The sequence below is a fragment of the Nicotiana sylvestris genome, chromosome 1 (assembly GCF_000393655.2).
Source record: "Nicotiana sylvestris chromosome 1, ASM39365v2, whole genome shotgun sequence".
NCBI lineage: Eukaryota > Viridiplantae > Streptophyta > Magnoliopsida > Solanales > Solanaceae > Nicotiana > Nicotiana sylvestris.
The window spans coordinates 30,606,043-30,619,767 of record NC_091057.1 but is presented as its reverse complement, the minus strand read 5'-3'; the positions used below and the strand labels follow the sequence as shown (position 1 = coordinate 30,619,767).

Here is a 13,725-nt window from a genome sequence, read left to right as displayed (position 1 = left end):
AACTTATTTACCAAAACAAGTTAAAAAGTCCTAAAAAAATGTTCAGTTCAAAATATTACGACCATGGCAAAGAAATGAACAAGGAATCCATGGAAGTACATGAAATAAGTTGCCTTAAGAATAAGGCAACTCAATTTTTTTCAGTTTTTTTTTAAAATTATTTTTATAATTTTACTAAAAACACATTTTTCAGTTGTAAAATATACGTTTTTATATTTTTTTATATTTAACCAAAATATAACTTAAAAGAAACACATATATAACTAACATATTCCTCTACCCCTAGCTTAAATAATGTCATGTCCTCATGACAAATAAACTAAAAGTAAAAGGAGATAAAGGAGCTTCCCTGATTTTTTTTCGATTCTAGCCTCATTTTCTTTTTCTTGGCCTATCAAGGTTTCTCTCATATAAAAAGGCAAGATTATGGCAAAAAAATATTCTTTTTCATGATAGGAGAAAACTTTCATTGTTGAAATCATGGGAGTGCTTCTTTATCTTGGTAAAATATATTAATACATACTACATACGCATATATATATAAACATGCAATTATTATTTTTTACTTTTTTATAAGAAAAAAACTAATTATATATATATATATATATATATATATATATATATATATATATATATATATATATTTACTCAAAGGAAATATTATATGTTACTACTAATAATTACTTAAACGATTAAAGAGAGGGGAAGAAAATAGTTCTGAGTTTAACGTCACCAGCTCGACTTATTTTAAAAATTAGGCAAAAAGGATTGTTGAAGCCTGTTTGTCGAAGAATCTGCTGATATAAGGCTTCAAACGATGACTGTTTACTTTGAATTTGTCTCCCCCATCTGCATATTGTACTTCAATGGCACTATAGGGGGTCACTCTTGTTACTGTATATGGTCCTGTCCAGTGTGACTTAAGCTTTCCTGGAAATAATCTCAATCGGCTATTGTACAACAGAACATGATCTCTAACTTTAAAATCTTTATGGTGGATGAGCTTGTCATGCCATTTTTTTGTCTTTTCCTTGTACAATTTAGCATTTTCATATGTTGTAAGCCTAAACTCTTCCAACTCATCAAGTTGCAATAGACGATTTTTACCTGCATCTGGCAAGTTTAGATTCAATAATTTTATAGTCCAATATGCTTTATGTTTTAATTCCACAGGTAAATGACAAGCTTTTCCAAAAACTAGTCTATAAGGAGATGTGCCTATGGGTGTTTTTATAAGCAGTTCTGTATGCCCATAAAGCATCATCCAATTTTAAAGACCAATCTTTTCGAGAAGAACCAACAGTTTTTTCTAAAATTCTTTTTAATTCTCTGTTAAAAACTTCTACTTGCCCGCTTGTTTGAGCATGATATGGGGTTCCTGTTTTATGAGTTACTCCATATTTTAACAACAAACTAGCAAATTGTCTATTTATAAAATGAGTTCCTTGATCACTTATTATAACTCGTGGAATTCCAAATCTAGAAAAAATATTTTTCTTGAGAAAAGCACAAACAATATGAGCATCATTTTTTCTAGTAGCAATTGCTTCTACCCATTTTCAAACATAGTCAACAGCTACCAAAATATATTCATAGCCATTTAAAGGAGGAAAAGGACCCATAAAATCAATGCCACAAACATCAAAGATTTCACACATGAAAATAGAGTTAAGAGGCATTTCGTCCCCTTTTGAAATGTTACCAATTCTCTGGCATTTATCGCAAGTGGCGACATAATTCCTTGCATCTTTGAATAGAGTAGGCTAGAAAAAGACAACTTCAAGTACTTTAGCAGTTGTCCTTCTTCCTCCATAGTGTCCTCCTGCAGCCCCATCATGGCAGTGACTTAAGATGTTGTTCATTTATGTCTCTGGTACACATCTCCTGATTATGTCATCTGCACAAAATTTAAACAAGGATCTTCCCAGTAATAATGTCTTGCTTATTTTTTAAGTTTTTTCTTTTGTTCATAAGAAAAATCTTTTGGAATCCATCTTCCAGCCAAGTAGTTGGCAATATCAGCAAACCAAGGTGGTTGATTTATAACAGTTGTGACTGAAAATATATGTTCATCAGGAAATTCCTCTTTGATATCTTTTATCTTAGTAGGAGGATTTTCCAAACGAGACAAATGATTAGCTACCTGATTCTCGGAACCTTTTCGGTCTTTTATTTTAAGATCAAATTCTTGCAAAAGGAGTATCCATCTTAGCAATCTTGGTCTAGCATCTTTCTTTGCTAAGAGGTATTTTAAAGCTGCATGATCATTATAAATTGTAACTTTTGTTCCTATCAAATAGGAACGAAATTTGTCGAATGCAAATACTGTTGCTAGTAGTTCCTTCTCAGTTGTAGCATAATTCTTTTGAGCTTCATTAAGTGTTCTACTGGCGTAGTATATATGCCTGAAAACCTTGTCTCTTCTTTGTCCCAATATCGCTCCTACTGCTGTATCACTTGCATCACACATTATTTCAAAGGGCTGGCTCCAGTCAGGAGAAACACCAATTGGAGCATTAGTCAATTGTTTTTTGAGAATCTCAAATGCTTTCCTGCAATTATCTGAAAATTCAAATTTCACATCTTTCATCAGTAGGTTAGTCAGAGGTTTTCAGATTTTTTAAAAATCTTTTATAAACCTTCTATAAAAACCTGCATGCCCTAAGAAACTTCTAATGCCTTTAATAATGGTATGAGGGGGTAATCCTGCTATAAGATCAATTTTAGCCATATCAACTTCTATCCCTTTAGCAGAAATTTTATGTCCTAAAACAATTCCCTCTGTTACCATGAAATGGCATTTTTCCCAATTAAAAACTAAAATTTTCTCTTCACATCTTTTAAGCATCAAAGTTAAATGATAGAGACAATCTTTAAATGGATTACCAAAAAGTGTGAAATCATCCATAAATATTTTAAGAAACTTTTCAGTCATTAGAGAAAATTGCCGACATGCAACGCTGAAATGTAGCATGAGTATTGCATAGTCCAAATGGCATTTTTCAGTAAGCATACGTACCTTGGGGGCATGTGAATGTTGTTTTCTCTTAATCTTCTGGAGAAATTGGTATCTGATTATACCCAGAATATCCGTCAAGAAAACAGTAAAAACCATGGCCTACAACTCTTTCAAGCATTTGATCAATAAAGGGCAAAGGAAAATGATCTTTCCTTATGGAATCATTAAGTCATCTGTAATCAATACATACTCTCCATCCTGTGACTGTTCTAGTAGGTATGAGTTTATTATTTTTATTTTTTATTACTGTCATACCTCATTTCTTTGGTATTACCTATATAGGACTTACCCAAGGATGGTCAGATATTGGATAAATGATACCTGCTGCTAGAAGTTTCACCACTTCTTTCTTGATGACTTCCTGCATTGCTGGGTTTAGTCTCCTTTGGGGTTGGACTATTGGCTTATAATCATTCTCCATAAGAATCCTATGCATACAAATAGTTGGACTGATTCCTTTGATATCAGCTATAGTCCACCCTAAGGTTGTTTTGTGTTTTCTCAAGACTCCAATCAGTTTGCTTTCCTGTTCTATAGTCAAAGAAGATGAAATGATTACTGGAAATGATTCAGGTTCAAGAAACACATATTTTAAATGAGAAGGAAGTGCTTTGAGTTCAATTTTTAATTGAACTCTTTCTTGTGAGACTTTATCATTCTCTGACTCTTTTTCCAATATTTCAGCTTCTTCTCTAATTATGGGGTTATCATCACTTATGGTACCTGAGCTAGCCAAACATCTCTCCAATGAATCAGTAATTAACTGATTATTTTTGTATGCGTCTACAAGGTCATCTAGTAAGTCTATTTGAAAATAAGATGATGATGACTCATCCCCAGGAAATTTCATCATTTTTTGCATGTCAAAAATCACTCTTTCCTCATCAACTCGCAATATTAATTGTCCTTGATGAACATCAATAATTACTCTTCCTGTTGCAAGAAATGGTCTACCTAAAATTAATGGTACCTCAGTATTTTCTTCCATTTCAAACACTATAAAATCTATTGGGAATACAAATTTGTCAACTCTAACAAGGATATTTTCAATAATTTCTTTTGGTCTCTTAGTACTTTGATCAGCTAATTGAAGAGACACACAATATCTTTTATTTCACCAAGTTCTAATTTCCAGAAAATTGTAAAAGGCATTAGATTTATTGAGGCACCTGAATCACATAACGCCTTTTCAAAGTGAGTACCTCCCACGGTACAAGGAATTGTAAAACTTCCTAGATCACCAAGTTTCTGTGGGAGCTTATTTTGAAGTATAACACTACATTTTTCCGTAAGCTTAACCACTGAAACTTCTTCCATTTTCTTTTATTTGACAGAATTTCTTTAAGAAATTTAGCATATGAAGGAATTTGTGTCAAAGCATCTGTGAAAGGTATGTTAATGTAAAGTTGTTTCAAAATATCTAGAAACTTTGAAAACTGTTTGTCAAGATTTTCTCTTTTCATTTTTTGGGGAAACGGGAGGGGTACAAAGTGAGGATTTGTGTTCAATTCATTTTCTTGTACATTTTTCCCTTTATTCTTTTGTTCTTTTGGAAACTTAGATTCTATTTTATTCTCACCTTCATTTACCTTTTCCATTTCTTGTGGCTTTTCTTCTCTATCTGCATATGGATCATCAAGAGATTTACCTGATCGTAGAGAGATGGCTTTGAGGTGCTCTTTTGGATTTTTCTCAGTGTTGCTTGGTAGAGCACCTTGAATTTGTCCAGACATGAGGGTCGCTAATTGGCTTACTTGAATTTCCAAATTCTTGATAGCTGAATGTTGTCTTTCAACCTTCTTGTTAGTAGCCTTAATGAATTTGTACATCAGGTCTTCAAGGCTTTGTTGATGAGATCTTTGAGGCTGCTGCTGATATTGTTGAAAACGTTTTTGCCCTCTATTTTGATTTTGAAAACCAGGTGGTTCCTATACCTGCTTCTTTTGATTAAAAAATCTTTGAGGATTTTCAGCACCATTAGGATTACCCCACTGAAATCCTGGATGTTTTTGTGCCATGGGACTACCAAATGAGTAATCATTTTTATAACCAATCACATTTACCTGTTCCACATTTTGTGTTGAAGCTTGACATTCATGATTTGGATGATTACCTTAATAGACATCACAATTCTCAAGTTGGGATGATGAGTGAGCACCTACCTGAAAAGCCTCAACTTTTTGTGTTAAGGTCGCAATTTGTAGTGTCAATGAATTCAAAGCTTCAACTTGATATACTCCTGCTGTTTTCTTGATAATCGTTCTGTCTAAGGGCCATTGAACAACATTTTTCGAAATCTCATTAAGCAATTGCATTGCTTCTACAGTAGTTTTTCCCATTATTGATCCTCCTGATGCTCCATCAATTACATTTCTAGCCGAGGGTTTAAGATCGTGATAGAAAATATATAAAATGTCAGGGTCTTGGATACCATGATGTGGGCATTTTCTTAACAATGCTGCTAATCTTTCCCATGCCTGGTATACAGATTCAGAATCTGTCTGCATAAAATTATTAATTTCTTGCTTCATTTTAAATGTTTTTGCAAGTGAAAATATTTATTAAGAAATTTTTGGGTCATTTGGTCCCATGTTGTAATGGAACCTCTTGGTAAACTTCGCAACCATATTTTGACATCACCTTTTAATGAAAAAGGAAAAAGCCGCAACCTAATAGCATCTGTTGTGACTCCATTATACCTGCAAGTTTCAACTAATTCAAGAAAATCAATTAAATGGGTGTGAGGATCTTCACCGCATCACGAGTAAATTGACATGACTGTTGAATGGTTTGAATCAAGCCTGTGCGGATTTCAAAGATGTTTGCTACAATTGGTGGTCTCCTCACACTTGATTCTCCTTCAAAATGATCTGGCCTTGCATAATCTCTAAGTATTATGTCACATCGTGGAGCTACCTCATCAAACTATTCTTCTACTTGATGTGACGGAAGTTGGTTATTGAGTTCTTCGTTCTCCATTTCCTCTGATGTGAAAATTTGAGATTGTGAGGTTTGTTCTTTTCGCAACAACCGCAAGGATTTTTCAATTTCAGGATCGTATTTGACTAGTTCTCTAGAAGAGGAACGGGTCATGCACTTTCTGAAATTTCTGCAGAAAAGTTAAAATAATTAAATAAAAAAATCTCAAATTAGTAGTAAAACAATTAATCTGTAGTAGACTTTAGCCAATCCCCGGCAACAGCGCCAAAAATTTGACGAGTGTCTAGCGTGTGTATAAATTAAACTCGTACTCTGTCAAATTATAGTATAGAAAGATGTCGAACCCACAGAGATTGGTTTATCTATTCTACAGACATTTCTTGTTTTAATTACTATTTGAGAAAATCAGAGAGAGTTGAGTTATAAATTAACTAACTAAAAATGCATGAATAAAGCAGTAGAACTTTTTTTATTTTTCACAAATATAGTAAAAGGTGTTGGGATCTTGACTTCATTTAATATTTCTATTATATAGTAGAATTATTATTCTTCAATTTCTATTTCTCAAAAAGGTATAAATGCCTCTCACGATTGCAGATATATATTATTACTCAAGTTGAATAATTAATTGCACTCCTCTTGGTTATACAAATTAATCTTCAAAATAGTAATACTAAAGAACCAGAAATATATGATTGAACTAAAACATGCTCTTGATAGTAAGTCCCTTTTAGTTACCCTACTTGTTATAACTGATTATTACACCATTCGCCTCTCTCGATTACAAATAAGTGTAAAATTAATTATAACATAAAAAAGATAGATGTTACTGAATAAAATATTAACATTTATCAATACTACATTTAACTATATTATTTCTTCCGCCTCTCTCGATTACAGAATTAATAAACAGTTAATATGTAGTACAAGATAGATAGATGTTAATAAATTAAATAACGTCTAACTGTAAAAGCAGATAAAAGTTAAATAAATTCTAGTTCAAGCATTTGAATTTGAGGAATAATATCTACTATTATATAGAAATATTAAGATCCGTCTTTCACCCAACACAAGAAAAGTTACTCCATACTGGAACTAGTACTAACAATGGAAATATTCTTGTCCATTAAATAAGAAAATAGAAAAAAATATTCAAGAAGAATTATTCCCCCTATTTAATTAAAAGTAGGAACTAGAGTAATTTCCTATACTAGAATTTATTTAGAAACAACAACTAAACCGCTATTGTGATTTCAAAGAAAAGATAACTCGATACTAGTGAAAAAAATAAAACAGAGAAGCTTATAAGAATTTGGATTCAGATTTCTAGCTCTAAGCTTTCTCTCCACTGCGATCCTCTTCTCTGATCGGGCAACATCTTCTTATATAAGAAAGTTTCATGATGACTTCTGGATTTGGTACTAGATTTGTCACGACCCCGGTTCTCCCTCCGTGAACCATCGTGACGGTACCTAGTCTCTACGACGAGGTAAGCCTAAATTGCGAAAGATAACCAAATTTGCGGAAGTAAAACAATTTAAAAACAGAAATAAAACAATAATAGTGTTTAAATGTTCCGCTCAGCATACACCATATATAAGTCTCCAAAACCAATATCTAAATCCAAGACCCGAAAACCCACGAATCACAAGCTAAGAAAAGGAAATACTACATAGCACTAACTCCGGAATTTGCTAATAAGAACAGAAAGTACAGAAGGGATAAATACTAAAAGGCAGGAATAGAAAGGGACTCTTTGGTCTGCGGACGCGGCAGATGTACCTCGAAGTCTCTAAGTAATCGCCTCCCTCAAGGATGGTAGGCCTGAGTAGAAGTACCTGGATCTGCACATGAAAAACATGCGCAGAAGGGGTATGAGTACACCACAGTGGTACTAAGTAAGTGCCAAGCCTAACATCGGCCGGGTAGTGACGAAGAAGGTCAGGGCCCTACTGAGGTTAAATACAATATAAGGTTAACAGTGTAGAATAAAATAGTATAAATAAGTGCAACAGTAAGAAATAATATAGAATTGACAGAACAACAACTAGAACAGAGACAAAACAAGCCACGAAAAGAAATACAGCTTAACACAGAGATAACAACTGGGGCACCTTCCAAGATACCGTCCTGTAGTCCCAATTACAATTATCCAGTGGATCTCCCGGGATACCGTCCCGTAGTCCATCATATATATGTCCGAAGAATCTCCCGGGATCTCATTCCGTTTCCAACTATCAATGCGCGGGGATCTATCGGAATCCCGATCTATAGTCTCAAATGTAAATACTCAGTACTGGGGGAATCTACCAGGTGCATTCCAGTAGTTCCATATAACTATGCAGGGGGGATCTATTGGGAATCTAACCCGTAGTCCCAAAGTAAATGTACAGGGGGATCTATCGGGAATCTAACCCGCAGTCCCAAAGTAAATGTGCAAGGGGATCTATCGGGAATCTAAGCCACAATCCCAAAGTAAACAGACAAGGGGGAGCTACCGGAATCCCACATCTGTAGCCCCAATGTAAATATACAGCAATAGCAAGAAAATATTCAGAGAAGGGAAATTTCATATTAAGGCAACAAATAATTCTAGCCTAGCATGTTGCACAGAGTTCCGGTAAACAGATTGAATAATTAAAGAAATTAAATCACTTAGACATGCTTTCCTAAGCTAATAACGGGCTTAATAGTACAAGTAATAAAAGCAGGAGAAGGAACATACTGATAAGTACTTAAAGAAAATCGAATTTCCAACAATTTGCACAAGTATGCACTCGTCACCTCACGTACAAGGCATTTTAATTACCAAATATATCAATCCTAAGGGAAAGATCCCCCATACAAGGTTAGACAAGCCACTTACCTCGAACCGGCTCAAAATCAACCCAACAGCACGTCTTTGCCACGAGTACTCGACTCCAAATGGCCCAAATCTATTCAATTCAATTGCATAATGTAAATAACACTTCAAGTAACTAATTCTACAATTAAATTCTAAGCTAATATGCGAAATTATATAAAATGACCAAAATGCTCCTCGGGCCCATGTCTCAGAATCGGGTGAAATTTACATTTTCAGAAACCTCATACTCTCACGAGTCTATACATAACAAGAACACTGAAATCGGAGTCCAAATGACCCCTCAAATCCTTATTTAAAGGCCTCCTAAACTCAAGCCCTAATTACCCATTTTTTCCCCAAATTTCACACCACTAATTAGGTCTTTAATCATATAAAATCGAGTTATGAAGTCAAAAATGTTACCTCCAAGTGATTCCCCTTGAATCCCTCTTCAACCCTCTTTAAAAAGCTTCAAAATTGCCTAACAATGGAGGAACGTAGGCTAAAATTCGCGAAATAAACATTTTAAAACATTCTGCCCAGGCATTTAATTCCTTCTTCGCGAACGCGGTCAAAGCCTCGCGTTTGCGAAGCACAAAAATGACGTTGACCAAAAGTTCTCTTACGCAAACGCGACAAGGCCCTCGCGAACGCAATGCTTTACCCGTCTAACCTTTGCGAACGCGTTCCTCTCATCGCGAACGCAATGAGTAAATTCTACTGGGCCAAATTTCCTCCTTCGCGAACGCGGTTCACAAGTATCCAGCCCTTCGCAAATGCGGATCTCCCATCACAAACGTGAAGGTTTAATATTTTCCTTCCTCAAATGACTCTTCGTGAACGCGAGGTTCCACTGCGAACACGAAGGGTAAAATTCCTCTGCAACAGATGAACAAAATCTACAACTTCTTAACAACTTAAAATGATCCGTTGAGCATCCGAAACACACCCGAGGCTCTCGGGACCTCAACCAAAGGCACCAACATATCCTAAAACCTTATTCAAACTTGTACGAATCTTCAAAACACCTCAAACAACATCAATTCAACATAAACACCAAAACACATCAGATTCAAGCCTAAGTCTTGCAAAATCTTCCGAATCACGTTTTTGATCAAAAACCCAACCAAACCACCTCCGAATGACCTAAAATTTCGCATACACATCCCAAATGACATAACGGAACTACTACAACTCTCGGAATTCCATTCCAACCCTCGGATCAAATTATCACTATCGAACCGAAAACTTCAAAAAATCAACTTTCGGCATTTCAAGTATAAATTAGCTACGGACCTTTAAAATACAATTCGAACACGCTCCTAAGCCTGAAATCACCTAAAGGAGCTAACAGAACCATCGGATTTCCATTCTGAGGCCGTCTTCATACTGTTCTGACTATGATCAACTTTCCAACACATTTTAGGGACTAAGTGTCCCAAAACTCTCCGAAACTTAAAACTAAACATCCCGACAAATCAAAATAGCAGAAATAAACTTGGGGAAAGCAGTTAATAGGGGATCGGGGCGTTAATTCTTAAGACAACCGTTCGGGTCGTCACATCCTCCTACACTTAAACATCCGTTCGCCCTCTAACGAACATAGAGACATACCTGAAGTAGTGAAAAGATGAGGGTAACGGCTGCGCATATACTACTCGGTCTCCTAGGTTACCTCCTCGACCGGCTGACCCCGCCATTGAACCTTCATTGATGCAATGTTCTTTCTCTTCAACTTTCTAACCTGCCTGTCCAATATTGCCACTGGCTCCTCAATATAAGATAGATCCTTGTCCAACTGGACTGAACTGAAATCCAACACGTGCGATGGATCACCGTGATACCTCCGTAGCATCGAAACATGAAACACCGGATGAACACCTGCCAAGCTGGGAGGTAAGGCAAGCTCGTAAGAAACCTCCCCAACACGCCTCAATATCTCAAAAGGGACAATAAACCTCAGACTCAACTTCCCTTTCTTCCCGAATCTCATAACGCCCTTCATAGGCAAAATCCGAAGCAGAACCCGCTCTCCAACCATATAGGAAACGTGACGAACCTTCTGGTCCATGTAACTCTTCTGTCTAGACTGAGCTGAACGGGGCCTATCCTGAATCACCTTAACCTTCTCCAAAGCATCCTAAACTAAGTCTGTGCCCAATAGTCTGGCGTTACCCGGCTCAAACCAACCCACCGGGGATCTACATTGTCTCCCATATAAAGCCTCATACGGTGCCATCTAAATGCTGGACTGATAGCTATTGTTATAAGAAAACTCCGCCAATGGCAAGAACTGATCCTAAGACCCTCCAAACTCAATCACACACGCACGAAGCATATCCTCAAGAATCTGAATAGCGCGCTCGGACTGTTCGTCTGTCTGAGGGTGAAATGTTGTACTCAACTCCACCCGAGTACCCAACTCTTGCTGAACGGCTCTCCAGAACCGTGATGATAACTGAGTACCTCTATCTGAAATGATGGAAACTGAAATACCATGCAGACGAAAAATCTCACGGATATAGATCTTTGCCAGCCGCTCCGAGGAATAAGTAGTACACATAGGAATAAAGTGATCGGACTTGGTCAGTCGATCCACAATCACCCAAATAGCATCAAACTTCCTCAACATTCGTGGGAGCCCAACTACAAAGTCCATGGTGATCCGCTCCTACTTCCACTCCGGAATCTCTATCTGCTGAAGCAACCCACCCGGTCTCTGATGCTCATACTTCACCTGCTGACAATTGAGATACCGAGCTACGCATCCAACTATATCTTTCTTCATCCGCCTCCACCAATAGTGTTGTCTCAAATCCTGATACATCTTAGCGGCACCCGTATGAATGGAATACCGCGAGCTATGGTCCTCCTCTAGAATCAACTCTCGAATCCCATCAACATTGGGTACACAAATCCGACCTTGCATCCTCAATACCCCATCATCACCAATAGTCACCTCTCTGGCATCACCATGCTGAACCTTGTCCTTGAGGACAAGCAAATGAGGGTCATCATACTGCCGCTCCCTAATACAATCAAATAAGAAAGACCGAGAAACCACGCAAGCTAGAACCCGACTGGGCTCCGAAAGATCCAATATCACAAGCTAGCTAGCTAAGGCCTGAACATCCATCGCCATAGGCATCTCTGATGCTGGTAAATAAGCCAAACTCCCTAAACTCTCCGCCCGACGACTCAAGGCATCAGCCACTACATTGGCCTTATTCGGGTGATACAAAATAGTGATGTCATAATCCTTCAGCAACTCCAACCACCTCCTCTGGCACAAATTTAGATCATTTTGCTTAAACAAATGTTGCAAGATCCGATGGTCAGTATAAATCTCATAGGGAACCTCATATAAATAATGGCGCCAAAACTTCAAGGTGTGAAAAATGGCAGCTAACTCAAGGTCGTGAATAGGGTAATTCTTCTCATGTATCTTCAACTGTCTGGACGCGTAGGCAGTCACCCTACCGTCCTGCATCAACACCGCTCTGAGGCCAATCCTCAAGGCATCACAATAGACCCTATAAGACCCCGAACCTGTAGGTAATATCAAAACTGGGGCTGTAGTCAAAACTGTATTGAGCTTCCAAAAGCTCGTCTCACACTCCTCTATCCACTGAAATGGAACACCCTTCTAGGTCAACCTGGTCATAGGGGCTGCAATCGATGAAAACCCCTCCATAAAACGACGGTAGTAGCCCGCAAAGCTAAGGAAACTACGGATCTCTATAGCTAAGGTTGGTCTGGGCCAACTCTGCACGGCCTCTATCTTCTTCAGATCCACCTGAATACCCTCACTCGATACCACGTGGCCTAAGAATGCCACTGAATCCAACCAAAATTCACATTTCAAGAACTTAGCATATAACTTCTTCTCTCTTAGAGCCTGGAGCACTATCCTCAGATGCTACTCATGATCTTCCCGACTCCGGGAATACACCAGAATGTCATCAATAAAGACAATGACGAATGAATCAAGATACAGCCGGAACACATTGTGCATCAAATGCATAAAGGCTGTTGGGGCATTGGTCAGCCCAAATGACATAACAAGGAACTCGTAATGACCATACCGAGTCCAGAAAGTAGTCTTCGGGATATATGGCTCCCGAATCTTCAACTGATGGTAACCTGAGCGCAAATCAATCTTAGAAAAAACCCGTGCACCCTGAAGCTGGTCAAACAGATCATCAATACGAGGCAAAGAATAATAGTTCTTCATTGTAACCTTGTTTAACTGGCGTTAATCAATACACATACACATAGAGCCATCCCTTTTATTCACAAACAAGACAGGAGCACCCCAAGGCGATACACTGAGCCGAATAAAACCCTTATCAAGCAATTCCTGTATCAGATCCTTTAACTACTTCAACTCAGGAGGATCCATACGATACGAAGGGATAGAAATGGGTTGTGTTCCCGCCAACAGATCAATGCCAAAATCAATATTTCCATCGGGCAGCATTCCCGGAAGATCAGTTGAAAACACATCGGGAAAATCACGTACTACTGAGACTGAATCAACTGAAGGGGTATCAATTCTAACATCTCTCATATAAGCTAAATACGCGTCATACCCCTTCTCAACCATACACTGAGCTTTAAGAAAAAAAATAACTCTACTGGGAGAGTGATCTAAAGTACCCCTCCACTCAACACGCGGTACAGCTGGCATAGCCAGCATCACGGCTTTGGCGTGACAATCAAGGATAGCATAATCGGGCAACAACCAGTCCATGCCCAAGATAATGTCAAAATCTACCATGCTGAGCAACAATAAATCGGCTCTGGTCTCAAAACCACTAAGAGCAACCAAACACAACCAATAAATACGGTCCACAACAAGAGAATCTCCCACAAGAGTAGAAACATAAACAGGGGAACTCAAGGAATCCCGAGATACACC

At 37.6% G+C, this 13,725-nt stretch overlaps 1 protein-coding gene and 1 non-coding gene across 2 annotated transcripts; one reads left to right on the top strand and one right to left on the bottom strand.

Annotated features, from left to right (window-relative positions):
* Nucleotides 1-4,251: 4,251 nt before the first annotated feature.
* Nucleotides 4,252-5,550, bottom strand: LOC138868212 (uncharacterized). Its single transcript, XM_070145721.1, has 3 exons — nt 5,182-5,550; nt 4,954-5,082; nt 4,252-4,890 (listed from the first exon to the last, which is right to left on the bottom strand). Exons 1-3 carry the CDS (start codon nt 5,548-5,550, stop codon nt 4,252-4,254), a joined length of 1,137 nt encoding a protein of 378 aa, XP_070001822.1.
* Nucleotides 5,447-5,553, top strand: LOC138881975 (small nucleolar RNA R71). Its single transcript, XR_011403409.1, has one exon. It is a non-coding gene; the product is annotated as a small nucleolar RNA R71 (small nucleolar RNA).
* The last annotated feature ends 8,172 nt before the right edge of the window (nt 5,554-13,725 follow it).

Excerpts from the sequence above, each read along its gene's own strand:
- LOC138868212 (XM_070145721.1), bottom strand. The coding sequence starts at position 5,550 with ATGAAGCAAGAAATTAATAATTTTATGCAGACAGATTCTGAATCTGTA. Across the intron at positions 5,083-5,181 it reads AAAAAGTTGAGGCTTTTCAG|GTAAATGTGATTGGTTATAA; the intron begins GTAGGTGCTCAC and ends AATGTGGAACAG. Across the intron at positions 4,891-4,953 it reads TTTTTAATCAAAAGAAGCAG|CAGCAGCCTCAAAGATCTCA; the intron begins GTATAGGAACCA and ends CAACAATATCAG.